The 27361-nt window shown below is 37.9% G+C and overlaps 1 protein-coding gene across 2 annotated transcripts in view; it reads left to right on the forward strand.

Annotated features, from left to right (window-relative positions):
• Positions 1-27361, forward strand: part of MCMBP (minichromosome maintenance complex binding protein) — a 67199-nt gene that overhangs the window by 23765 nt on the left and 16073 nt on the right. Inside the window, exons 3-11 of one of the 2 annotated variants that reach the window (XM_059052464.2) lie at positions 159-299; positions 431-472; positions 8082-8183; positions 13476-13620; positions 16912-17063; positions 18776-18876; positions 22764-22942; positions 23282-23405; positions 24584-24701. In XM_059052464.2, coding sequence (XP_058908447.1) covers positions 159-299; positions 431-472; positions 8082-8183; positions 13476-13620; positions 16912-17063; positions 18776-18876; positions 22764-22942; positions 23282-23405; positions 24584-24701 — 1104 coding nt within the window. The remainder of the gene's footprint in view (positions 1-158; positions 300-430; positions 473-8081; positions 8184-13475; positions 13621-16911; positions 17064-18775; positions 18877-22763; positions 22943-23281; positions 23406-24583; positions 24702-27361) is intronic. The other variant, XM_059052465.2, reaches the window with a different exon arrangement.

Raw genomic sequence — 27361 nt, forward strand, 5'->3', positions numbered from 1 at the left:
TTAGCAATTGTGTTATATTAACTATTGAGATCATTTGGCTCTCTTGATTTTGTGTGTGTGTGGGGGGAATTGTGGTTTGAGTCTAGATATATATGTCTATGTATATGTGCTTAATGTTTTATACACAGAATATTTTGACTTGTTTGTTTTCGTTAAAGGTACCGTCACTGAATGAAGTTCCCCTTCATTATTTGAAACCTAACAGTTTTGTGAAGTTCCGTTGCATGATTCAGGATATGTTTGACCCTGAATTTTACATGGGAGTTTATGAAACTGTTAACCGAAACACAGAAGCACGTGTATGTATTGCTTTTTTCATGAAACTTACTGTTTACAATTAGTAGTATTAATTTTGTCCTTGTGTTGTGTATGGTAATTTTGATTCTGATAGATTGATATAATACTGTTATTTTTTTGCTTTGGGTCATAGGTTCTTCATTTTGGAAAATATAGAGATGTAGCAGAGTGTGCGGTATGTATACTTAAAATATATAAAAAACAGTTTAATGAGAATTTTTTCTGAAGCAGAGATTGTATTACTTTCTTTGGTTGATCATAAATTTATTTATCTTGTGTATAAGTTAGTTCTAAGAAGTCATGTGAATTGTTTTCTTTATTTGCCTTTTACTTGAGTTTCTCTGATATGATTTTTTTGGATCTTCTAAAAATCTCTTAGAAGGTGGAATATTGTAAATGATAAAATTAATTCCTTTCTTTTCCTAATATCTGTATACTTGCTTTTTAAAATTACAGGTTATGATAAGTTCTTTTACAATGAAAAGTGGAAGAAAAATGAAAGAAGATTAATTTAGGGCTTTTAAAAAATTATTTATTTTTTAACATCTTTATTGGAGTATAACTGTTTTACAATGATGTGTTAGTTTCTGCTTTACAACAAAGTGAATCAGGTATACATATACATATGTTCCCATATTTCTTCCCTCTTGCGTCTCCCTCCCTTGCACCCTCCCTATCCCACCCCTCTAGGTGGTCAAAAGCACCGAGCTGATCTCCCTGTGCTATGTGGCTGCTTCCCACTAGCTATCTGTTTTACATTGGGTAGTGTATATATGTCCATGCCACTCTCACTTCATCACAGCTTACACTTCCCCCTCCCCATATCCTCAAGTCCATGCTCTAGTAGGTCGGTGTTTTATTCCCATCCTACCCCTAGTCTCTTCATGACATTTTTTTCCCTTAGATTCCATATATATGTGTTAGCATATGGTATTTGTTTTTCTCCTTCTGACTTACTTCACTCTGTATGACAGACTCCAGGTCTATCCACCTCATTACAAATAACTCAGTTTCATTTCTTTTTATGGCTGAGTAATATTCCATTGTATACATGTGCCACATCTTCTTTATCCATTCATCTGTTGATGGACACTTAGGTTGCTTCCATGTCCTGGCTGTTGTAAATAGAGCTGCAGTGAACCTTTTGAAAAGTACATGACTCTTTTTGAATTATGGTTTTCTCAGGGTATATGCCCAGTAGTGGGATTGCGGGGTCGTATGGTAGTTCTATTTGTAGTTTTTTAAGGAACCTCCATGCTGTTTTCCATAGTGGCTGTATCAATTTACATTCCCACCAGCAGTGCAAGAGTGTTCCCTTTTCTCCAAACCCTCTATAGCATTTATTGTTTCTCGAGTTTTTGATGATGGCCATTCTGACCGGTGTGAGATGATATCTCATTGTAGTTTTGATTTACATTTCTCTAATGATTAATGATGTTGAGCATTCTTTCATGTGTTTGTTGGCAATCTGTATATCTTCTTTGGAGAAATGTCTGTTTAGTTCTTCTGCCCATTTTTGGATTGGGTTGTTTATTTTTTTGTTATTGAGCTGCATGAGTTGTTTATAAATTTTGGAGATTAATCGTTTGTCAGTTGCTTCATTTGCAACTATTTTCTCCCATTCTGAGGGTTGTTTTTTGGTCTTGTTTATGGTATCCTTTGCTGTGCAAAAGCTTTTAAGTTTCATTTTGTCCTATTTGTTTATTTTTGTTTTTATTTCCATTTCTCTAAGAGGTGGGTCAAAAAGGATCTTGCTGTGATTTATGTTATAGAGTGTTCTGCCTATGTTTTCTGCTAAGAGTTTGATAGTGTCTGGCCTTACATGTAGGTCTTTAATCCATTTTGAGTTTATTTTTGTGTATGGTGTTAGGCAGTGTTCTAATTTCATAATTTTACATGTAGCTGTCCAGTTTTCCCAGCACCACTTATTGAAGAGGCTGTCTTTTCTCCACTGTATATTCTTGCCTCCTTTATCAAAGATAAGGTGACCATATGTGTGTGGGTTTATCTCTGGGCTTTCTATCCTGTTCCATTGATTTAGATTTCTGTTTTTGTGCCAGTACCATACTGTCTTGATTACTGTAGCTTTGTAGTATAGTCTGAAGTCAGGGAGCCTGATTCCTCCAGCTCCATTTTTTGTTCTCAAGATTGCTTTGGCTATTCGGGGTCTTTTGTGTTTCCATACAAATTGTGACATTTTTTGTTCTAATTCTATAAAAAATGCCAGTGGTTGTTTGATAGGGATTGCATTGAATTTGTAGATTGCTTTGGGTAGTAGAGTCATTTTCACAATGTTGATTCTTCCAATCCAAGAACATGGTATATCTCTCCATCTATTTATATCATTTTTAATTTCTTTCATCAGTGTCTTATAATTTTCTGCATACAGGTCTTTTGTCTCCTTAGGTAGGTTTATTCCTAGATATTTTATTCTTTTTGTTGCAGTGGTAAATGGGACTGTTTTCTTAATTTCACTCTCTGATTTTTCATCATTAGTGTATAAGAATGCCAGAGATTTCTGTGCATTAATTTTGTATTCTGCTACTTTACCAAATTCATTGATTAGCTCTAGTAGTTTTCTGGTAGCATCCTTAGGATTCTCTATGTATAGTATCATGTCATCTGCAAACAGTGACAGCTTTACTTCTTCTTTTCAGATTTGGGTTCCTTTTATTTATTTTTCTTCTCTGATTGCTGTGGCTAGAACTTCCAAAACTATGTTGAATAAGAGTGGTGAGAGTGGGCAACCTTGTCTTGTTCCTGATCTTAGTTGAAATGGTTTCAGTTTTTCACCATTGAGAATGATGCTGGTTGTGGGTTTGTCATATATAGCCTTTATTATGTTGAAAGGTCCTTCTATGCCTACTTTCTGCAGGGTTTTTATCATAAATGGGTGTTGAATTTTGTCAAAAGCTTTCTCTGCATCTTTTGAGATGATCATATGGTTTTTCTCCTTCAGTTTGTTGATACGGCGTATCACGTTGATTGATTTGCGTATATTGAAGAATCCTTGCATTCCTGGAATAAACCCCACTTGATCATGGTGTATGATCGTTTTAATGTGTTGTTGGATTCTGTTTGCTAGTATTTTGTTGAGGATTTTTGCATCTATGTTCATCAGTGATATTGGCCTATAGTTTTCTTTCTTTGTGACGTCTTTATCTGGTTTTGGTGTCAGGGTTATGGTGGCCTCATAGAATGAGTTTGGGAGTGTTCCTCCCTCTGCTGTATTTTGGAAGAGTTTGAGAAGGATAGGTGTTAGCTCTTCTCTAAACATTTGATAGAATTTGCCTGTGAAGCCATCTGGTCCTGGGCTTTTGTTTGTTGGAAGATTTTTAATCACAGTTTCAATTTCAGTGCTTGTGATTGGTCTATTCTTATTTTCTGTTTCTTCCTGGTTCAGTCTCAGCAGGTTGTGCATTTCTAAGAATTTGTCCATTTCTTCCAGGTTGTCCATTTTATTGTCATATAGTTGCTTGTAGTAATCACTCATGATCTTTTGTATTTCTGCAGTGTCAGCTGTTACTTCTCCTTTTTCATTTTGAGTCTTCTTCCTTTTTTTCTTGATGCGTCTGGCTAATGGTTTATCCATTTTGTTTATCTTCTCAAAGAACCAGCTTTTAGTTTTATTGATCTTTGCTATTGTTTCCTTCATTTCTTTTTCATTTATTTCTGTACTGATCTTTATTTCTTTCCTTCTGCTAACTTTGGGATTTTTTGTTCTTCTTTCTCTAATTGCTTTAGGTGTAAGGTTAGGTTGTTTACCTGAGATTTTTCTTGTTTCTTGAGGTAGGCTTGTATTGCTATAAACTTCTCTCTTAGAACTGCTTTTGCTGCATCCCATAGCTTTTGGATTGTTGTGTTTTCATTGTCATTTGTTTCTAGGTAGTTTTTGATTTCCTCAGTGATCTCTTGGTTATTTAGTAGCATATTGTTTAGTGTCCATGTGTTTGTATTTTTTACAGTTCTTTTTCCTGTAATTGATATCTAGTCTCATAGCATTGTGGTCAGAAAAGATACTTAATATGATTTCAATTTTCTTAAATTTACCAAGGCTTGATTTGTGACCCAAAATATGGTCTATTCTGGAGAATGTTCCATGAGCACTTGAGAAGAAAGTGTATTCTGTTGTTTTTGGATGGAATGTCCTATAAATATCAATTAAGTCCATCTTGTTTAATGTGTCATTTAAGGCTTGTGTTTCCTTATTTATTTTCATTTTGGATGATCTGTCCATTGGTGAAAGTGGGGTGTTAAAGTCCCCTACTGTTTTTATGTTACTGCCGATTTCCCCTTTTATGGCTGTTAGCATTTGTCTTATATATTGAGGTGCTCCTATGTTAGGTGCATATATATTTATAATTGTTATATCGTCTTGGATTGACCCCTTGATCATTATGTAGTGTCCTTCTTTGTCTCTTGTAATAGTTTTTGTTTTAAAGTCTAATTTGTCTGATACGAGGATTGCTACTCCAGATTTCTTTTGATTTCTATTTGCATGGAGTATCTTTTTCCATCCTCTCACTTTCATTCTGTATGTGTCCCTAGGTCTGAAGTGGGTCTGTTGTAGACAGCATGTGAACGGGTCTTGTTTTTGTATCCATTCAGCCAGTCTGTGTCTTTTGGTTGGAGCATTTAATCCATTTACATTTAAGGTAATTATTGATATTTATGGTCCTATTACCATTTTCTTAATTGTTTTGTGTTTTTTTTTTAACATCTTTATTGGAGTATAATGGCTTTACAAAGGTGTGTTAGTTTCTCCTTTATAACGAAGTGAATCAGCTATACATATACATATATCCCCATATCTCTTCCCTTTTGTATCTTCCTCCCTCCCACCCTCCCTATCCCACCCCTCTAGGTGGTCACAAAACACCAAGCTGATCTCCCCTGTGCTATGCAACTGCTTCCCACTAGCTATCTGTTCGTTTTTTGTTTGTTTGTTTGTTTTTGTGGTACGCGGGCCTCTCACTGTTGTGGCCTTTCCCGTTGCGGAGCACAGGCTCTGGACGCACAGGCTCAGTGGCCATGGCTCACGGGCTCAGCCGCTCTGCGGCATGTGGGATCCTCCCGGACTGGGGCACGAACCTGTGTCCCCTGCATAGGCAGGCAGACTCAACCACTGTGCCACCTGGGAAGCCCTAGCTATCTGTTTTATATTTGGTAGTGTATATATGTCCATGCCATTTTCTCACTTTGTCCAAGCTTACCCTTCCCCCTCCCCACATCCTCAAGTCCATTCTCTAGTAGGTCTGTGTTTTTATTCCCTTCCTGCCCCTAGGTTATTCATGACCATTTGGGTTTTTTTTTTTTTTTTTTAATAGATTCCATATATATGTGTTAGCATACGGTATTTGTTTTTCTCTTTCTGACTTACTTCACTCTGTAGGACAGACTCTAGATCCATCCACCTCACCCCAAATAACTCAGTTTCGTTTCTTTTTATGGATGAGTAATATTCCATTGTATGTATGTACCACATCTTCTTCATGCATTCATCTGTCGATGGACATTTAGGTTGCTTCCATGTCCTGGCTATTGTAAATAGTGCTGCAGTGAACATTGTGGTACATGACTCTTTTTGAATTATGGTTTTCTCAGGGTATATGCCCAGTAGTGGGATTGCTGGGTCATATGGTAGTTCTATTTTTAGTTTAGTTTAGTTCTATTTTTAGTTTAGAATCTCAATTTACATTCCCACCAACAGTGCAGGGAGGGTTCCCTTTTCTCCACACCCTCTCCAGCATTTATTGTTTATAGATTTTTTGATGATGCCCATTCTGATGGGTGTGAGGTGATAACCTCATTGTAGTTTTGATTTGGATTTCTCTAATGATTAGTGACATTGAGTATCCTTTCACGTGTTTGTTGGTAATCTGTATGTCTTCTTTGGAGAAATGTCTCTTTAGGTCTTCTGCCCATTTTTGGATTTGGTTGTTTGTTTTTTTGATATTGAGCTGTATGAGCTGCTTGTAAATTTTGGAGATTAATCGTTTGTCAGTTGCTTCATTCGCAAATATTTTCTCCCATTCTGAGGGTTGTCTTTTCGTCTTGTTTATGGTTTCCTTTGCTGTGCAAAAGCTTTTAAGTTTCATTAGGTCCCATTTGTTTATTTTTGGTTTGATTTCCATTTTTCTAGGAAGTGGGTCAAAAAGGATCTTGCTGTGATTTATGTCATAGAGTGTTCTGCCTATGTTTTCCTCTAAGAGTTTGATAGTGTCTGGCCTTACATGTAGGTCTTTAACCCATTTTGAGTTTTTTTTTGTGTATGGTGTTAGGGAGTGTTATAATTTCATTCTTTTACATGTTGCTGTCCATTTTTCCCAGCACCACTTATTGAAGAGGCTGTCTTTTCTCCATTGTATATTCTTGCCTCCTTTATCAAAAATAAGGTGACAGTATGTGTGTGGGTTTATCTATCTCTGGGCTTTCTATCCTGTTCCTTGGGTTTGTTTTTGCACGTCTTTTCCTTCTCTGGTGTTTCCTGCCTGGAGAAGTTCCTTTAGCGTTTGTCGTAAAGCTGCTTTGGTGGTGCTGAATTCTCTTAACTTTTGCTTATCTGTAAAGGTTTTAATTTCTCCATCAAATCTGAATGAGATCCTTGCCTGGTACAGTGATCTTGGTTGTAGGTTCTTCCCTTTAATCACTTTAAATATGTTCTGTCACTCCCTTCTGGTTTGCAGAGTTTCTGCTGAAGAATCAGCTGTTAACCTTATGGGGATTCCATTGTATGTTAATTTGTTGTTTTTCCTTTGCTGATTTTAATATGTTTTCTTTGCATTTAATTTTTGATAGTTTCATTTATATGAGTCTCAGTGTGTCTCTTTAGGTTTATCCTGTATGGTACTCTCTGTGCTTCCTGGACTTGATTGACTGTTTTCTTTCCCATGTTAGGGAAGTTTTTGACTGTAATCTCTTCAAATATTTTCTCAGCCCCTTTCTTTTTCTCTTCTTCTGGGACCCCTATAATTCTAATGTTGGTGCATTTAATGTTGTCCCAGAGGTCTCTGACATTGTCCTCAATTCTTTTCATTCTTTTTTCTTTATTCTGCTCCCTGGCAGTTATTTCCACCATTTTATCTTCCAGCTCACTTATTCGTTTTTCTGCCTCAGTTACTCTGCTATTCATTCCTTCTAGAGTACTTTTAATTTCAGTAATTATGTTGTTCATCACTGTTTGTTTGCTCTTCATTTCTTCTAGATCCTTGTTAAATGTTTCTTGTATTTTCTTCATTCTGTTTCCGAGATTTTGGATAATCTTTACTATCATAGCTCTGAATTCTTTTTCAGGTAGGTTGCCTATTTCGTCTTCATTTATTTGGTCTTTAGGTTTTTACCTTGCTCCTTCATCTGTAACATTTTGTTTGTTTGTTTGTTTTTCTCTCTGTTTGATGGGTGGTGCTGTGTTCTTGTCTCACTGGTTGTTTGGCCTGAGACATCCAGCACTGGAGTTTGCAGACAGTTGGATAGAGCAGGTGTTGGTGCTGAAATGAGGGCCTCCGGGAGGCCTCAATCTGATTCATATTCAAAGGGGTTTAATTTTGTAACCTAGGGTGCTGTATATTTGGATTTGAAGGAAAGTACTATATTGATTATTGCATTTGAAATGATTTTATGTCCGTTTTCTTTTCAAAAATGATAGTTTGGATTTAGTAGTTGCTTGTTAATTAACTCAATATGAAATTATTTACTGTGATTTTATAAATAACATGGAAATATGGTTGGTAATTTTTAAAGTTTTTGTAATAAATTTTTTTGATAAAATTTTGTGTACATCACAGCCTCAGCAAGAAGTTGATTTAAACTCTCCACGAACTACCACTTTGGAAAGACAGACTTTCTATTGTGTTCCAGTGCCTGGAGAATCCACGTGGGTAAAAGAAATATCCTTTATCTGAACATTCTTATGTGTTGAATGGTTACTGATTATTTTCTTAATTGAAGAGACCACAGTTCACATTTTTTTTTTTTAAACTTAGTCTTTTTACCTCAGTGAAGGTAGCTGGAAAAAAACATTATTCTTCATTTATAGAGCTTGGCTTTATTTTAATAAAATGTGTTTTCTTTGTCCTAAACAAGAAAATCTTTAAAACAACCTTCAGTATTCATCACTGAGAAATGATAAAATTATGATGCATTCTGCTAGTGAGATACTGTTTAAAAGATTGAGGTGGATTTAAAGGGACTGAAAAAGAGAGTTGCACAATCATTAAGTAAAAAAAACTGGTTTTAAATTAGAACTCATTCTAATTTTATTAAGGGAAAACAACATGTTTGTTCTTTTGAGAGATTGTGGAGACATCTCATTCTCTATTTTTTTTAGTTACTAATTTTTTTAGGCATAGTTCACATACTGAAATGCACAGATTTTAAAGGTATACTTAAGTGGTTTGGATAAATACATACACCTGTAATTTGCACACCCATTGAAGTAAAGAACTTTGTGCCTTTTTCCCCGTCATCACCTCCTCCCCACTACTGCTGATTTCTTTCACTGTAGCTTAATTTTTCCTATTCTTGAATGTCATACAAATGGAATCATATAACATAGTCTTTTGTGTCTGATATCTTTTATTCAGCATAATGCATTTGAGATTCATCCATGTGTATCCATAGTTCATTCCTTTTTATTGCTGATGGTATGTGTTTATATAATATCCAATTGATGAACATTTGGGTTGTTTCCAGTTTGAGGCCAAGCATTTTTTTGGTGAGATCTTAACTTACTAAATCAGTTTTTTAACAGATACTTTGTGTTGGTTGTGATAAATTTGTGTATCTCTCAAGGAATGTTTCACAATCATTGAATCACAGTTCTTGAATTTATTGAAATAAAACTTTCATAATATTTCCTTATTTTCCTTTTAATGTCTAAGGGATATCTAACAGTGATCTCCTTTCATTTCCAAAATGTTAATTTATTTTTCTCTTTTATCCTTGATTAGTATTGCTAGGGGTTTGTCAGAGAATCAACTTTTTACTTTAATTTTTTGTTTTCTATTTCATTGATTTTTGCTCTTATTTCCTTCATTTTTAGTAATGGCTTTAATTTTTTTTTAACCTTAAGGTTAGTGTGGAGATCATTCATTTTGTATCTTCCTTTTCTAATATTAGCATTTAAGGCCATAAAATTCTCTCTAATCACTGCTTTAGTTGGATCCCACAAATTTTGACTTGTTTTTACTCTCATTCAGTTCAAAATATTTTCTAATTTCCTTTGTGATTTCTTCTTTGATCCTTGAGCCTCACTACAATATACTTGTATTGATCATTTCCTTTCTTTCTTTTTTTTTTTTTTTTTTTTTTTTTGCGGTACATGGGCCTCTCCCATTGCGGAGCACAGGCTCCGGGCGCGCAGGCTCAGTGGCCGTGGCTCACGGGCCCAGCCGCTCCATGACATGTGGGATCTTCCCGGACCGGGGCATGAACCCATGTCCCCTGCATCAGCAGGCAGACTCTCAACCACTGTGCCACCAAGGAAGCCCTGTATTGATCTTTTAAACAGTTGTCTCCTACATAAATTTAGAAATGAGGGGGGAAAATTACATCTTTTATGTTGCATAAATATTTATCATTTCTAGCTCTTTTTGTCTTTGTTTTTGTCTGGAATCATTTCACTGAGCCTTTTTTTTTGAAGTAGTGATCTGTTGGTGATAAATTTTCTCAGCTTTTTTTCAATTGAAAATGTCTTTATTTCACCTGTGTGTGTGTGTGTGTGTGTGTGTGGTGGTGCTGCTGCATTGTGCAGCATGCCAGATCTTAGTTCCCTGACGAGGGATCTACGTGCTCCCTGCATTGGGATCACGGAGTCTTAACCACTGGACCACTAGGGAGGTCCCTCACCTTTATTTTTGAAGGATATTTTCAGTGGTTGTAGAACCCTTTTTGTTTGTTTGTTTCTCCCGGTGGTTATAGAATGCTTCATTGACAGGTATCTCCCATCTTCAACACTTTAATGATATTGTTCCACTGTCTTCTGGCCTCCATTGTTTTTTGATAAAAGGATAGCTATCATTTTTATCATTGTCACCTGTATGTAATGGGTCTAATTTTCCTCTGGCTGCTTCTAATATTCTCTGTGGTTTTCAGCAGCTTGACTATGGGTTTTTTTGTTTATCTTGCTTGGGTTTTATTGAGCTTTTTGGGGTTTTTTTGAGCTTTTAGATCTGTGCATTGATATTTTTCAGAAGATTTCAGCCATTATTTCTTCAAATATTTTTCTGTCCCAGTCTCATCTTTTTCTCGTTTTCTGGGGCTCAAATCACATGATTGTAGACTAATTATTACTGTTCTCAGGTAATTGAGGGTTGTTTTTTTCCATTTTATTTTTTAGTTCTAGATTTTTTCATTTGGCTCTTTTTCTTTGCTTCCATTTTTCTGATGATAGTCCTCATCTTTTCTTTTAAAATTGTAAATTTTCGAATTGCTTTTTAATGCCCTTGTCTGCTAATTCCAATATCCGGGTTGTCTCTGGGTTGTTTTTTTTCTATTGATACTGTTTTTAATCCTACTTATAGGCCATACTTTCCTGCTTCTTCACATAATTAATTATGTGTTATGATTAGTTATGCTGATACTCAACACTGTTGAAAGTTTACTTTTGTCTTCAAGAATGTTGAATTTTGTTCTGGCAGGCAGGTAATTTAAGTGGATCACTTTGATCTTGTCAAGGCTTGGTTTTGGGATTTTTTAAGGTAGGTATGAGTGGCACTTACAGTATAGGATGTAGTCCTTGCGAGATGTGCTATTTCCGGGTCTCACCTAAGTGCTTGTGATTCTCAGCAGGGTCCAGTTCTAGTACCGTACAACTTCCAGAGTCTCTGCTAAGCTCCCAACCAAGCAGCAGCTGTTCTCTCCTAGGGCTCTATCTGAAGCTCCTTCCTCTCTAACTGTTCTGCAAATTCCAGTTGCTTCAGTAGCCCTGAGCTATGTGCTCTGTTTTCTCTACCAGCAAGAGCAGAACCTCCACTTCCCTTTGCTGCAGTTTGGAAAATGCCCCTGAGAGAGCTGGGGAGAATGTGAAGTTTACCTGTGGTGTTTCTTCTCATTCAAAGATCATAACCTTATGTTCTTTGTTGTCCAAAGACTGAAAACAGTTGCTTCATGCCCTTTGTCCAGTTTTACAGGTTTTTTGTTTTTTTAATTGAAGTATAGTTGATTTACAATATTGTGTTAGTTTCAGGTATACAGCAAAGTGATTCAGTTATATATATATATATATATATATCTGTATTCTTTTTTAAAGTTTCTTTTCCATTATAGTTTATTTCAAGACATTGAATATATTTCCCTGTTTTAAGCAGTAAATTCTTGTCATTAATCTATTTTATATATGATAGTGTGCATCTGGAGGCCCATACTCCCAGTTTATCCCTCCCCCCACCCCAGCCCCTACCCTTCGCCTTTGGTAACCATGAGTTTGTTTTCTATGTCTGTGAGTCTGTTTGTAGTTTATAAATAAGTTCATTTGTACTATTTTTTATATCTCACATATAAGTGATATAATATTTGTCTTTCTCTGTCCGACTTACTTCACTTAATATGATAATCTCTGGGTCCATCCATGTTGCTGCAGATGGCATTATTTCATTCTTTTTTATGGCTGAGTAATATCCGTGTGTGTGTGTGTGTGTGTGTGTGTGTGTACACACCACATCTTTATCCATTCATCTGTTGATGGACATTTAGGTTGCTTCCATGTCTTGGCTATTGAAACTAGTGCTGGTCTGAACATTGGAATGCATGTATCTTTTCAAATTAGAGCTTTTGTCTTTTCTGTATATATGCCTAGGAGTGAGATTGCTGGATCATAATGGTACCTCTATTTTTAGTTTTTTAAGGAGACTCCATTCTGTTTTCCATAGGGGCTGCACCAATTTACATTCCCACCAACAGTGTAGGAGGGTTCCCTTTTCTCCACACTGCAGCATTTATTATTTGTAGACTTTTTTAGTATATGTGCTGCTGAATCGAGCACTATTTGTAGACTTTTTGATGATGGCCATTCTGACCAGTGTGAAGTGATTATACCTCATTGTAGTTTTGATTTGCATTTCTCTAATAATTAGCGACGTGAGCATCTTTTCATATGCCTGTTGGCCTTCTGTATTCCGTCTTTGGAGAAGTGTTTGTTTAGATCTTCTGCCCATTTTTTGATTGGGTTGTTTGTTTTTTTCTTATTGAGTTGTATGAGCTGTTTGTATATTTTGGAAATTAAGCCCTTGTAGGTCTCATCTTTTGCAAATATTTCCTCCCAGTCCATAGGTTGTCTTTTCATTTTATTTATGGTTCCTTTTCTGTGTGAAAGCTTATAAGTTTGATTAGGTCCCATTTGTTTATTTTTGCTTTTATTTCTATTACCTTGGGAGATCAGTTTTATAGTCTTTACAGCAAGGTAGGGGGCATAAGTTTGAGCTGTTAATTCTTATGACCCAAACTAGAAGTTCAGCCTTCTTTTATTAAAAAGAAATTTTTGTTATTTGGGGTTTTTTTAAAAAATTGGGTGTGGTTGATTTACAATAGTGTTTTAATTTCAGGTGTGCAACATAACGATTCAAAATTTTGATAAATTATACTCCATATTTATTATAAAATATTGGCTATATTCCCTGTGTTATACAACAGGGGTCCCCAACCCCTGGGCCATGGCCTGTTAGGAACTGGGCCGCACAGCAGGAGGTGAGCGGCAGGCAAGCTCGGGAAGCTTCATTTCGCCGCTCCCCATCACTCTCATTACTGCTTGAACCATCCCCTGCATATGCGCACACACCCCGTCCGGGAAAAATTGTCTTCTGTGAAGCTGGTCCCTGGTGCCAAAAAGGTTGGGGACTGCTGCTGTACAATATATCCTTATAGCTTATTTATTGTATACGTCAACCTTTTTTTTTGTTGTGGCCTCTCCCGTTGTGGAGCACAGGCTCAGCGGCCATGGCTCACGGGCCCAGCCGCTCCGCGGCATGTGGGATCTTCCCGGACCCGGGCATGAACCCGTCTCTCCTGCATCGGCAGGCAGATTCTCAACCACTGCGCCACCAGGGAAGCCTCAACCTTCTTTTAAAAATACATTTTTATTTTAACCAAACTGCCAAAGTAATAGTCTTTTATTAGTCACCTAGGTAGGGTAACTTACAATTTTCCCCAGTTCATGAAAATCTTTCCTTAACCTTTCATTTAACGCCTATGTTAATACAAACCAAGCTCGAGTCAGCCCTTCAACATCCTACACTCCCAGTCGTCACAAGAGGAGTTATGAAGATGATGAAGATATGGACCTACAGCCGAATAAACAGAAAGAGCAGCATGCGGGTGCGAGACAAGCAGGTAGTGTGTGCCATTGGGCTTTCGGTAGACTTCTGGTCTCTTGCACTAGATTCATATTCAGAATTAATTGTTGTATAATGTACCTCTAGATTTAGGAGCTGGCAGTGATTTGACAAATTTGCTTTGAGGTTTATCAGAATTATAGACAGTTTTGAGAGTTTGAACAGTTACTCTTTGGTCAGACTGTACTTCATGATTGAGCAGTTAGGCATCACTTAGTGAGAAGTGGCTACTCTACTGTCAGCTGTTAAGGGTCTCAATTTGGGTAGCTGGAAAAGGTTTTTTATCTTTCTTCATGTTTTTTTAAATCTCAGCTTTTAAGTAAGATGAAGTACTCTACCCTAAAAGTGACTTATTTATATCTGAAACATCCTTTCTTATTTTCTTTTTGGAATAGTGATGCTTTAATTAGTAAGTCTGAAAACATTGGAGGAAAAATATGATATTGTGGTATACTGGATTACTTACTCCTAAACTTTAAAGCAAATAACCCTTAGAATAGTCACAGTTCTGTTTGTTCTATTTATGTAAGTTTGTAGTGGTTTATATATTAAAATTAATTAAAACGCAATTCTGATTAAAACAAGGAGACCAAAAGTTGAAATTTTCTCAGAGAATTTCAAAATTGGTATATATCATTATTGATTTCACCAGTCACAGTTATTATGAGCACTGAATTCCTTCATATGGCAGGTAGATAAGTTTGTCTTTATTTCTCCTTTTGTGTCCAGTCATTTCTCTTTAGCATCTTTAATCCAAGGACAAGTTAAAGGCAGAGGAGGTAAAAACAAATTAGTCTAGTTGGGCCTCCCTGGTGGCGCAGTGGTTGAGAGTCCACCTGCCGATGTGGGGGACACGTATTCGTGCCCCGGTCTTGGAGGATCCCACATGCTGCGGGGCGGCTGGGCCCGTGAGCCATGGCTGCGGAGCCTGTGCTCCTTAATGGGAGAGGCCACAACAGCGAGAGGCCCGTGTACCGCAAAAAAAAAAAAAAAAAAAATTAGTCCAGTTAATTTGGATGTGAAGGATGGGTTGGGAGGGCAAATATAACAATCCGTGGTAAACAAAGATTTACTACTGAATTTCATTTAATCATATATTATTCTACTTTGTAAGTTCATATTACCATATTTCTTTAATGCTAAGGCATATTTTAACGTTTTTAAAAATGGAATGTTTTACAGTAAATGTATACAAATGTGATAGTATTCTTTTTCTCCACTCACCCCCCAAATGTTTATTAAAATTAACGGTGTATCATAACAATAAATAACATATTAGAATCCAAGACATATGGTAGTTCTCATCATTTAAGCTATTGATGCTTCTTTCTATTTCTTGCCCCTTTTGTTTGAATATCATACTTTTCAGGGCTTTTGAATGCATTTGAGTGCATTATTTATGTAAAATTTACCTTGTTTGTTGGTTTCTAGGCAATTTTTCAGGCTGTATATATATTTTAAGCTGTTTTGGAGATAAGTATAGATTCACATGCAGTTGTAAAACATAAGAGAGATCCTGTATATACTTGATCCAGTTTCATCTGGGTCAACATCTTGCATAATTAATAGTAGAATATCATAACTAGGAAATGGATATTGATATAGTCCATAGACCTTATTCAGAATTCACTTTTTTTTTTTTTTTTTTCTTCAGTACGTGGGCCTTTCACTGTTGTGGCCTCTCCCGTTGTGGAGCACAGGCTCCAGATGTGCAGGCTCAGCGGCCATGGCTCACAGGCCTAGCTGCTCTGTGGCATGTGGGATCTTCCCAGACCGGGGCACTAACCCGTGTCCCTTGCATTGCCAGGCAGGCTGTCAACCGCTGCGCCACCAGGGAAGCCCCAGAATTCACATTTTTACATGCAGTTATTTTTGTGCATGTGTATGTGTTTAGTTCTATGCAGTTTCATCACATGTAGATTCATGTGACCACTACCACAGTCAGGATACAGAACAATTCATTACCTGGATCTCTCATGTTGCCCTTTTACAATCATACGCATCTCTCCTGCCTCTCTGCCTCCCCCCTGGCAACCACTAATTTGTTCTTCATCCCTATAATTTTGTCATTTTAAGAACATTACATAAATGGAATCATGTAGTATATAGATTTTGTAGATTGGCTTTTTTCATTCAGCAAAATTCTCTTGAGATCCATTCAAGTTGTTGCTTATATCAGTAGTTTATTCCTTTTTATTGCTGAGCAATATTGTGTGGTATGGGAAGCTATATTTTATTTTATTTTATTTTTTAACGTCTTTATTGGAGTATAATTGCTTTACAATGGTGTGTTAGTTTCTGCTTTATAACAAAGTGGATCAGTTATACACATACATATGTTCCCATATCTCCTCCCTCCTGCGTCTTCCTCCCTCCCACCCTCCCTATCCCACCCCTCCAGGCAGTCACAAACCACTGATGGGAAGCTATATTTTAATTATAACTAGTTATCAGCCCTAAACTGTGACTACTTTAGGGGTAGAGGCTATCTTTATTTATTTAAAATTAATTATTTATTTTAGTTTTGGCTGTGTTGGGTCTTCGTTTCTGTGCGAGGGCTTTCTCTAGTTGCGGCAAACGGGGGCCACTCTTCATCGCGGTGCGCAGGCCTCTCACTGTTGTGGCCTCTCTTGTTGTGGAGCACAGGCTCCAGACGCACAGGCTTAGTAGTTGTGGCTCACGGGCCCAGTTGCTCCGTGGCATGTGGGATCCTCCCAGACCAGGGCTCGAACCTGTGTCCCCTGCATTGGCAGGCAGACTCTCAACCACTGCGCCACCAGGGAAGCCCGAGGCTATCTTTAAATGATCTTTTGTATCCCCAGCAACTAGTCTGATTCCTGGTACATAGTGGACATTAATAGATGTTTGGTAAATGAATTTATTGCTATATGGTTTTATTCTACTTAATAAGTAGAAAGAAGTATGTTCTACAGAGGTACTTTTGTTGTCAGTAGACCTGTGTATACTCCCTGGGTGAAAGATGTCAAGTAATGATGTTAAATATTAACTTTTAAAGTTACTTACATGAGATTTGATTGGCGGGGGGGATTTGTTGCCATTTTATTACAGGGGAAAAGTGATTACACTTTCAGATCTCATAATAATCTTAGTTCTCTTGATAGGTCAAAGGGCTTCTAGTATGTGTTATTTCCTTAAAAACTGTAACAACTTGAAGTTTGCAAGCTCAGAAGCATCATTTCTATCAAATTCAAAAGGCTGTTTAGGAATGTTCTTTATCTCCAGGAAGCCTTAGCAATGACGATGTGCAATGCTGTCCCTTTGAATTTAGGGAGTGTTGGTGGTCTTCAATGGTGTGGAGAACCAAAACGTTTAGAAACTGAAGCTTCTTCTGGACAACAGCTGAACTCGCTAAACCTCTCTTCTCCTTTTGATCTGAATTTTCCATTGCCAGGAGAGAAGGGTCCTGCATGCCTCGTGAAGGTAATAAAATCTTTCATAGACCTGATGCTGACAAAGATGTGTTAAGTGTCTCAGAAATTAAAACAGAAAACTCTTAGCATTTGTATTAGCAAGTTTTCTCTTGCTGGTATAACGAATCACTACAAACTTAGTGACTTAAAACAACAAAATTTATCATTTTGCAGGCTTTAGTCCAGAAGTCCAACATGGATCTCGCTGGGGGTAAAATTCAGGTGACAGCAGGACTGGTTCCTCTCTGGAGGCTGTAGCGGGGGGGAATCTGTTTTCTTGCCTTTTCCAGCTTTTGGAGGCTGCCATTATTCCTTGGCTTGTGTCCCCTTCCTCCATCTTCTAAGTCAGCAGTAATGTAGCCCTCTGACCGTTTCTTCATAGTCACATCTCCCTCTGACCTTAGGTAGGAGAGATTCTCCAATTTTAAGGACATGTATGATTAAATTGAGCCCACCCATGCAATCCAGAATAATCTCCCCATCTTAGGGTCCTTAATGTATACAAGTTCCTTATACATGTAAGGTAACAACATACTCAAGGATTCCAGTGATTAAGAAGTGGATATTGGTTGGAGTAGTGGGGGGACATTATTTTGCCTACCACAGCATTGTTTACAAAAAATGGATATTTCAGATAGATGTGGAACAACTTTTAATATGTATTTCCTTCCTATATCATTTCTAACTTACTAATATCTGCTTTATTTTAAAATATTTATTTATTGGCCACGGCGGGTCTTAGTTGCACGGGATCTTTGTCACCGTGCGCTGGCCTCTCTCTAGTTGAGACGCGCAGGCAATGTAGTTGCAGCGCGGGCGTAGTTGCCCCACCACATGTGGGATCTTAGTTCCTGGACCAGGGATCGAACCTGCGTACTCTGCATTGGAAGGCGGATTCTTAACCACTGGACCACCAGGGAAGTCCCTATCTGCTTTATTTTCATCATTCTTCCTTTTCTTATCAAAAGCGATTTCTCACTTAGATTTAAAATAAGGTAGAAGGGAAAAAAATCTGTTAATAGTTCCCCTATTCTGCTTATTCTGATTTTTTAATCATGAGAGGTGAACAAATGATACAAGTTTCAGAAATGATCATTGAGAATTTCTGTTCTTAGTTGTTGTGGTTTTAACTTAAATGGCACTTCAGTTATGTAGCACAGGAGCAAGAAATAAGCACTCTTTTCCTTCCATGCTTCTCTTAGGTCTCACCAATAGGAGGCTTTGACAGTTTCTAATATCCATCACGATAGACAGCTTTGAAAGTTTGGCTCTTTACTGTGAGAAACCTCATCGCCATTCTAAGTTTGTGTTAATCCTCCTAACATTGCATAGCTTATGAATAAGTCCAAAGTTAATAATCGTGGGTTTTTCCCTTCTCTTGATGTAGGTAATAGATTTTGAGATAATGCATGTTTCTAGTTTTAGTTGACCATCATCCTTTGGGGAAAGCCTTTTCTCTGAATGTAGTGGGGAAACAGACATTGGCCAGGAGTCAGGAGGTCCCATGTTTTAGTTGTTAATGTATTTGCTCATTGCAGAATGACTTCAGGTAAGTGCTTTACCTCTCTTGATCTCAGTTTATCAAATAAAGGAGTTGCTTTGAGGTTCATTTTCTGATTTAAAATGCTAAGATATTATTATTACTTTAACTGTAAGACTAATATCGTATGCTTTTTTGGTGTTATTTAGTCCTAACAATGATATTGTGTGGCCTCTTGTTAGGTCTATGAAGACTGGGATTGTTTTAAAGTAAATGATGTTCTTGAGTTATATGGCATACTATCTGTGGATCCGGTGCTAAGTATACTGAATAATGATGAAAGGTGAGTCTATTTTGACATAATTATCCTCCAAGTTTTCTGAAAGTTTGAAATTATAAAGAACTCCCTTTCTCCCTTCACCCAAATTTACAAGTTGTTAAAACTTCTGCTCCATTTGCTTTTTTTTTTTTTTTTTTTTTTCTGGTACGTGGGCCTCTCACTGCCGTGGCCTCCCGCTGCGGAGCACAGGCTCCGGATGCACAGGCTCAGCAGCCATGGCTCACGGGCCCAGCTGCTCCGCGGCATGTGGGATCTTCCCAGACCAGGGCATGAACCCGTGTCCCCTGCATCGGCAGGCGGACTCCCAACCACTGCGCCACCAGGGAAGCCCCTGCTTATTTTTATATACATGCATTTTTATATATACATACACTTTTTGGAAACACTTGAGAGTAAGTTACGTATGTCATATCCTGAATACTTGTTGCATTCATATTTCTTAAGAACAAAGACCTCCTCGTATATAATCAGAGTATAGCTACAAAGTTTGGAAATTTGCTATGAATACACGATACACTAACGACAGACCACACTAAATTTCACTAATTGTCTCATTGCTGTTCTTTCTGACAGTCATTTTCTTGGTCCAGGATCCTTAGGATCACTCATTGCGTTAACCTGGAGCAGTCTCCAGCTCTTCGTTGTCCTTCAAAGCCTTGACAGTTTTTTTGTTTTTTTCAGATTATACAACAAAAAATTCATTTCTCACAGTTATGGAAGCTGGGAAATCCAAGGTTAAGACTCGAGTGTCTAGTGAGGGCCTTTTTCCTCGTTTGCAGATGGTTTCTTCTTGCTGTGTCCTCACATGGCAGAGCAGAACCTTGACACTTGAAGAGTAGAAGCCAGTTATTTTGTAGGATGTCTCAGTTTAGGTTTGTCTGATGTTTCTGTGTGATTAGATTCTGGTTATACATTTTGGGCAGGAAACTACAAAGTGATGTATCTTTCTCAGTGTATCTCACCAGCAGGTACAATATCCCCTTCCTGGTGAAGTTCTTTTTGACCACTTGGTTACTTGTGGTACACACGTACATCAATCAGTCTTTATATTATTTACAAGTCGTTATATCAGAAATCATGAGGTCACACTGTCTTCCTGGTTCCAGTTCAGTTCAGCTCCACAGCTCAGTATCATTCTAGTCTTCCTCCTTTCCGTAGTTGTAATTCCCTTTTCTAACAGAAAGAAACTTGACTCCCAGTATCCTCAATATATTCCTTTGCTCAATTCTATGATATAGTGGGGTCCCCCTTACTTTGGTTTTGCCTTCCATGGTTTCAGTTACCTACAGTCAACCACTGTCTGAAAATATTAACTGGGAAATTCCAGAAATAAACAATAAGTTTTAAATTGCATACCTTTCTTAGTAGTGTGATGAAATCTCGAGTTGTCCCGCTCTGTCCTGCCCAGGACGTAAATCATCCCTTTGTCCAGGGTATGCCATCCTTTAGTCACTTCATAGCCATCTCAGTTATCAGATCGACTTTCCAGGTATCACAAGTGCCTGCATACAAGTAACCCTTATTTTACTTAATAATGGCCCCAAAGCATAAGAGTAGTGATCTGGCAATTTGGGTATGCCACAGAAAAGCTGCAAAGTGCTTTTTTTCAAGTGAAAAGGTAAAGTGTTTTGACTTACGTGGAAAGGAAGAAAATCGTATGCTGAGGTTGTTAAGATCTACAGTAAGAACAGTAGAAGATTCTGTGAAATGTTGAGATGGAAAAAGAAATTAGTGCTAGTTTTGCTTTTGCATCTCAACCTGCAAAAGTTACAGTGACGGTGTGTGATAAGTGCTTAGTTAAGATGGAAAAGGCATTAAATTTGTACAAAAAGATATTTTGAGAGAGAAACCACATTCACATAACTTACAGTATATCATTGTAATTGTTCATTTTTATTATTAGTTATCATGGTTAATCTTACTGTGCCTAATTTGTAAATTAAACTTTATCATAGGAATGTATATATAGGAAAAGACATATTATATATGGGGCTCAGTACTATCCACACTTTCAGGCATCCACTAGGGGTTTTGGAATGTGTTCCCTGCTGATAAGAGGAGACTGCTATGCAGAGAAGGTAATTTCAGAATTGGTAACCCATACCACTGCAAAAAACAAACCTAGTAACGAGTTCATTATGTTTCCAATTCTTTTTATTTTAGAATGAGAGTGTATATATAGTCAGCTGTGTTCCACAGTTACTTGGGTAACTTCCTCTCACTTCAGTGCTCTGTTAATTATTCATTATACATAGTTAGGTTCATTTGTTTCCATTGTGTTTCACTGCAGAGTTTTCCCTCTGTCCTTCTTGGTTTCTGTACTTAAAGATAAGTATAGAAAACATGGAAATTGTTGCCAAAATCAAAACTGTATAAAAAGAATGTAGGAATGTCATTCCCCACTACCCTCATCTCTTCTACCCTGCCCCCACCCATGCTCTGTAGGACAGGTGAGAGGCTTCATCTGCTGCTCCCGTTGCTCGCGGTACCACCTGGACCATCCCCTCAACCCCTGTACCCCCACTCCCCCGCCCATCCGTGGGAAGATTGTCTTCCATGAAACTGGTTGCTGGTGCCAAAAAGGCTGAGGACTGCTGCTGTAGGGAACCAGCCTCAGTTCTGCTTTTATCCCTCCTGTATCTCTTTTTTGCAAAAACAGATACATATATATTTTTTTCCTCACTTAGCCTAATATAAAAGGGGGCATGGTATATGTGCTCTTTTACATATTTTTTCCCCTCAGTATATTCTGAAAATCCAGATCATCCTCATTCTTTTTTGTTTTGAGGTTAGCAAAAGAAAGGAATTATGTTCTGCCCCTGCAGTAGAGTTTTTTTGTTAAATATTGGACATTCATCTTGGTTTTCCATAGGAAGAACTTATTTTTTCACACTTAAGAAATGATGCAAAACAGACATTTTAAACAACTTTAAAACAGTTCCATAATAATGGCATACAAAATTGCTTGTCTTGGCTGTTTCTGGTTATGGTGAATTTCCTGCTTGAGTTACTACATTTATGGAGGCATTTTAGTACACAGACTGAGCCAGATGGCCTGTGTTGGGATCCTGGTTTGGCCACTTACTGGCTTTGTGACCTTACACTTAACTTCTACAGTGGCTTGGTTTCCTTATTATACATGAGGGTGGTTGTGAGATTTTAATGAATTTGTGTGTGCAAAGCGAAGAACATTGCCCGGCACATGGTACACACTATATAAAAGTTGTTGGTATAATTCTTGTATTTAAGGAAGATGGTGGTATGAATTGATTACTCTCTAGAGTCAGTCTGTAAAGTCTCAAAACACTTTAGTCATTTGTTTCAATCATCGCACAATAAATCTATCATCTGCTAATTTATTTAGCAAATCTGAAAAACTCAGACTTCCTTTTCACTGCTTGTCTATTCACTATTCAAGAGAGGTATCATGTAAGAGTAAAATTTAGGAAAAAAATTAGCAAGAGAGATGAATGGATTCTTCACACTGAATAGTAGACACCTGATGGCTTTTAAGGAAGAGACCCCCATTTTCGAGACATGCGATGAAGTATTTGATGTCCCAGCTAGTAGCTTAAGAAAGTGTGTCTGCATTTTGAAGTAACTTGATGAGTGATATGCTGTATCCTATTTGTTGCAGTTACAGCACACTCAGTAAAAATATTGATCTTGAAGAATAGAATAAATACATTATCTCATAATATGACCAAAGTACCCTGAAATCTGTGATGTAACTGTTTACAAGGAAGAGGAGCATTTTCTGCTCTTTAAGGGGACGTGCAGGTGAAATTGTTCTTGGCTTGAGTTCTCATTTTATTTTCAGAGATGTGTGTTATTTTTACATCTGTACAGCTGCTGCCTCTGTGAACTGAAGCTCTGTCATCTCTCTGCAGGGATGCCTCTTCGCTGCTAGATCCAATGGAATGCACGGACACAGCCGAAGAACAGAGAGTGCACAGTCCTCCTGCCTCCTTAGTGCCAAGAATCCATGTGGTTTTAGCCCAGAAGTTGCAGCACATCAACCCTTTACTGCCTGCTTGCCTTAACAAGGAGGAGAGCAAAACCTGTAAGTGTAAGTGTTAAAGCCTCGTGGCCCAGAGACTTACCCAGCATGTGAGAGCTGCGTGGTGGAGCTGTCAGTCAGGTTCTTGGTCGTCAGAATAAATTTCTCCAGCAGTCACCATTTCTTTGCCCCATTTTCCTTTGTGTTAATTATCTTCATTAAAATGAGGCCCCCCAAAAGGTATACACACTGTCTTATTTTGATAACTGGCATCACTTACTGACCAATATTTTAAGTCCATACTAGTCATCTACTGACGTGCAGTGCTTTGTTCCAGTTACTTTTTAACCTAAGAGACATGAGAGGAACTGGTTTGTGTTCTGAATCTGGTCTCCCTTCTCTCTCCAGTTGTTTCCAGTTTCATGTCTGAATTGTCTCCAGTCAGAGCAGAACTGCTTGGGTTCCTCACTCACGCCCTTTTGGGAGACAGTTTGGCTGCTGAATATCTTATATTACATCTCATTTCTACAGTGTAAGTGCTCTGTTCCTGTTGGGAATTAAGGGAGTTTGGTGTTTTGTTGAGAGGGGAAAAGAACAGAAAGGTTTCTGGTTTTGTTTATTAGGCTTCATCACCAGATGGTTATTTGTTCAGTGTAACAGGTGTTATACCAAATCACAGAAATTCCTTTTTCAACTTTTCTCAGTGTCACATGTAGCATTTTGATTGTATCTCCTTAAAGTTAAGAGCAAAAATCAGATAAAGAACCTGGCCAATGAGTAAAATGAGCTTTTATCCTTTTTTGCATTCTGAATTCTCTATTTATACATCCCAAGGTTCTGTGAGGTCCATTGGGTGTACATCTCACTCGTATGTGGACATGTGCCCCCTCTCCCTTTCACTTCACTACAGCTCTTTGTTTTCTGATTTCAAAATAACATGTGTGCCTTCAACAAGTTCCAAGAGCATAAAGAAGAAAATTGAAATTGTCTGTAATCTCACCACTTGAAGATGATCTCAGTTAACAGATCTTGGTACCTGTTCATATCATCTTTTTTTGTTTACATATGTATCCATCCCTACTTAGATCTCAATTATACTCTAAACAGATCATTATCTTGCTTTTTTCATTTATGTTAAGCGTTTCCTATCATAATCCTTCTTGAACCTCTTAATGGCTGTGCAGTATTTCATTACAGACAATTGTACTTTTTCCCTAATTGTTAGGTTTTCCTACTTTTTCTCTGTTTAAATAATCCTCCAGTAAACATCTTTGTACTATAAATCTTTCCTCAGGTATGATTTGAGACAGTAGTACATGATGGTTGAGAGCATAGACTCTAGAACCAAACTACCTGGGTTCAAATTCAGCTCTGTCACTTCCTGGCTATGTGAACGGGGGCATGTTTCTTAAAATTTCTGTGTCTCAGGTTTCTCATCTGTAAAATGAAAATAATAATACCTACCTCAAGAGTGTTTGGGAATTAAATGAGAAAGCATTTAAGTACTTAATTAGAACAGTACCTGGCACGTGCCTAGCATTTAATATTGGCTATTATTTTTATTGTTGTTTCTGCTTAAAAAAACAAGTGATCAGAGTATTCTGCTTTAATTTTAATGACAGTATTAAGCTAATTTTTCTTCGTTTGCTTTTTGATGGAGATCAGGAAATCACCTGAGTATATTATTGGTTGATATCTTTTTTTTCCTAGATATACAAGAAGAGATGTTCTTCCACTAGGAAAATTTACGGTTAACTTGAGCGGGTGTCCACGAAATAGTACCTTCACGGAACACTTATATCGAATTATTCAACATCTAGTTCCAGCGGTAAGATCAATATAAATATGTATTATAAGCTTAAGTACACTTTAAAAGTCCATCTAATTGTCTTTCATTCAACCCAAATATTTAACTTTGAGATGTTAACAGACCTCATTAAGGAGAAACAAAGCCTGCCTAGTTTCATAATTTAAAATGTACTAACTCCTAAATGTTTCACATTTCCTTTATTGCCTTAGCACAGGTTTCTTCAAGTAACAACACAACTGTAGTAACTCCCTTAACATTGTACTCTCTGTTGATGCCAATTTGTTGGTACAATTTGGTATCGTTTGTGTGCTTTAAAATTGTAAATGTGAGTAAACTCTAAATTATTGGAGCATAATTCTTTTAGTTGAGGTAATAACTTTATCTCTACTACTTTTTTTTTTTTTTTTTTTTTTTTTTGCGTTATGCGGGCCTCTCACTGTTGTGACCTCTCCCGTTGCGGAGCTCAGGCTCCGGACTCGCAGGCTCAGCGGCCATGGCTCACAGGCCTAGTTGCTCCACGGCATGTGGGATCTTCCCGGACCAGGGCACGAACCTGTGTCTCCTGCATTGGCAGGCGGACTCTCAACCACTGCACCACCAGGGAAGCCCTACTACCCCAGTTTTAATTCCTGTTTGGAAAGTCAAGCTACCTTTATTTGCCAGGACATCTGGAATGCAGTGTTTGTGTGGTAGTAAGATCTTGGGGACAGGGGAATAGCTTCTGATTAGTTGTGTGACTGGCAAAGCCAATCACTTCTTACTTTGGAAATTTAAGAGGTTGAAACAGATCATTCATTTAACCAGTGTTTATTGAGTGTCTTCTGGTCTCTTAAGAAACAGCAGTGGACTAAATAGACCAACATTTCTCACTCTCCTTGACTCACTTTACACTGTTAAAAAATTATTGAGAACTTAAAGAGATGTTGTTTGGGTTTTTATTATCAATTTACCATATTAGAAGTTAAAACTAAAAACATATTAAAATATTCATTGAAAATAAATCAATTACATAGAAGTAAAATGTTTTTGTAAAAAAATAGCTATTTTTCCAAACAAAAAAATATTAGTGATAAAAGTGACATTGTTTTAAATTTTTGCCAGTCTCTGTAATGTCTGAATTAATAGGAGACAGCTGGATTATCATATCTGTTCCTGCATTCAGTCTATTGTAACATGATGTTTTGACTGAAGTATATGAAGGAATGCTGGCCTTACACAGATGAAAAAGTAGTTGGCAAAGGAAGGACTTTTAATGGCATTTTCATATAACTGTAGATATTCTTCTGATACTAGACCAAAACTGTCCATATGGCATTTTCTTCAAGGATAGTTGTGTGAAATCTGTAATCTCATCAATGAACTTTTTATACTCTGCTATTGTAAATTCATTGGTCTGTCTTGCACATTGAATGGATCTTTTATCCATGTGTGATTTTGACCTCATGGACCCCATAAAAGGGTTTCAGCAACTCCCTGGGAGTGCCCTGGACCACATTTGTTGGTGGTGGAAGACCAACAAATAATAAATAACATATATAGTATGTCACTGAAGTGCCATGGAGAACAGTAAAGACCCAGGGGAAGGGGATAGGGAGCGCTGGGGGGTGGGACAGTGTGGAGTTGCTGACATGTACAGCGTGTTGGGGAAGCCGTCTCCAGGGCGGAGTTCAGGGAGAGACTTGATGCAAACCCAGGATCAAGACACAGGGCCGTGTTGGGGCAAGTGTCTGTCTTGTGCAGAGAACAAGTTCAGGGTCTGAGCACAGCGTGCTGGGCATGTTGAGGAACGCCAGCCCGAGGGGCTGGTGTACTGCCATGGAATGAGTGCTGGGGAGGAGCATAGGACATGAGGTCTGAGTGGCAGCCTAGGGCCACTCAAAGCTTGAGGCCAAGATTTAAGTAGCACATACTTGGGACATGAATTATATTTTTAAGTATGAAAGTGATATGAGGAAAGTACTCAAGGTTCTTGCATGCTAAGGTATTTCCCTTTTGTTCTTTTTATTCTACATCACTTTGTAGTGGTTTGTTTTACTGTTTCATTTTTACCATATCCCACTCCCTTATATTACTCTTATGTTTGTGTCTAGCCAGCACTGAACTTTTTCTAAACACTTGCCTTTTTAATATATTATTTAGTTTTTGTAGCAGTAAGTATGAATGACCTGCTTTTGCGTATATGGAGCTGCACCCTGCTCTATGCCACCTTTTGTTTCGACAGACTCTGTTTCTTTCAGGGTCATTTCCTTGTATCTATAATATGACACACCCTGCCCCGCATGCTTTCTTGGAATTACTGAGCCAAAGTACAAAAATCCTCTGCATTTTGAAAATACATCTTCTCTCTTCCTTGACATCCTTCCCCACCCCAGTCTCCACCCATTCCACACATACTTCTTTATGCTCTAGAGTGATCGTAGATTGGAGTACAACGCAGGGTGCAGAGAGCACTGAGTGTGGTGGGCTCAGGAAGACGGAGGGAGGTGCAGGTGGGCTTAACTGATTTTCTACCGCTGAGACTGGGTGAGGAGGCAGCGTCTCCTGGGTGGAGCAGGTTCCGAGACCCACAGCACTGATGACAGTGCGGAGTCCTCCATGCCTCAGGCCTCCTTGGAGCAGTTTGTCCAGAGGTCTGCAGCTGTCTATGCTGAATGAATATGGTTTTATTTTATTTTCAA

The sequence above is a fragment of the Kogia breviceps genome, chromosome 2 (genome assembly GCF_026419965.1).
Source record: "Kogia breviceps isolate mKogBre1 chromosome 2, mKogBre1 haplotype 1, whole genome shotgun sequence".
NCBI classification, from domain to species: domain Eukaryota; kingdom Metazoa; phylum Chordata; class Mammalia; order Artiodactyla; family Physeteridae; genus Kogia; species Kogia breviceps.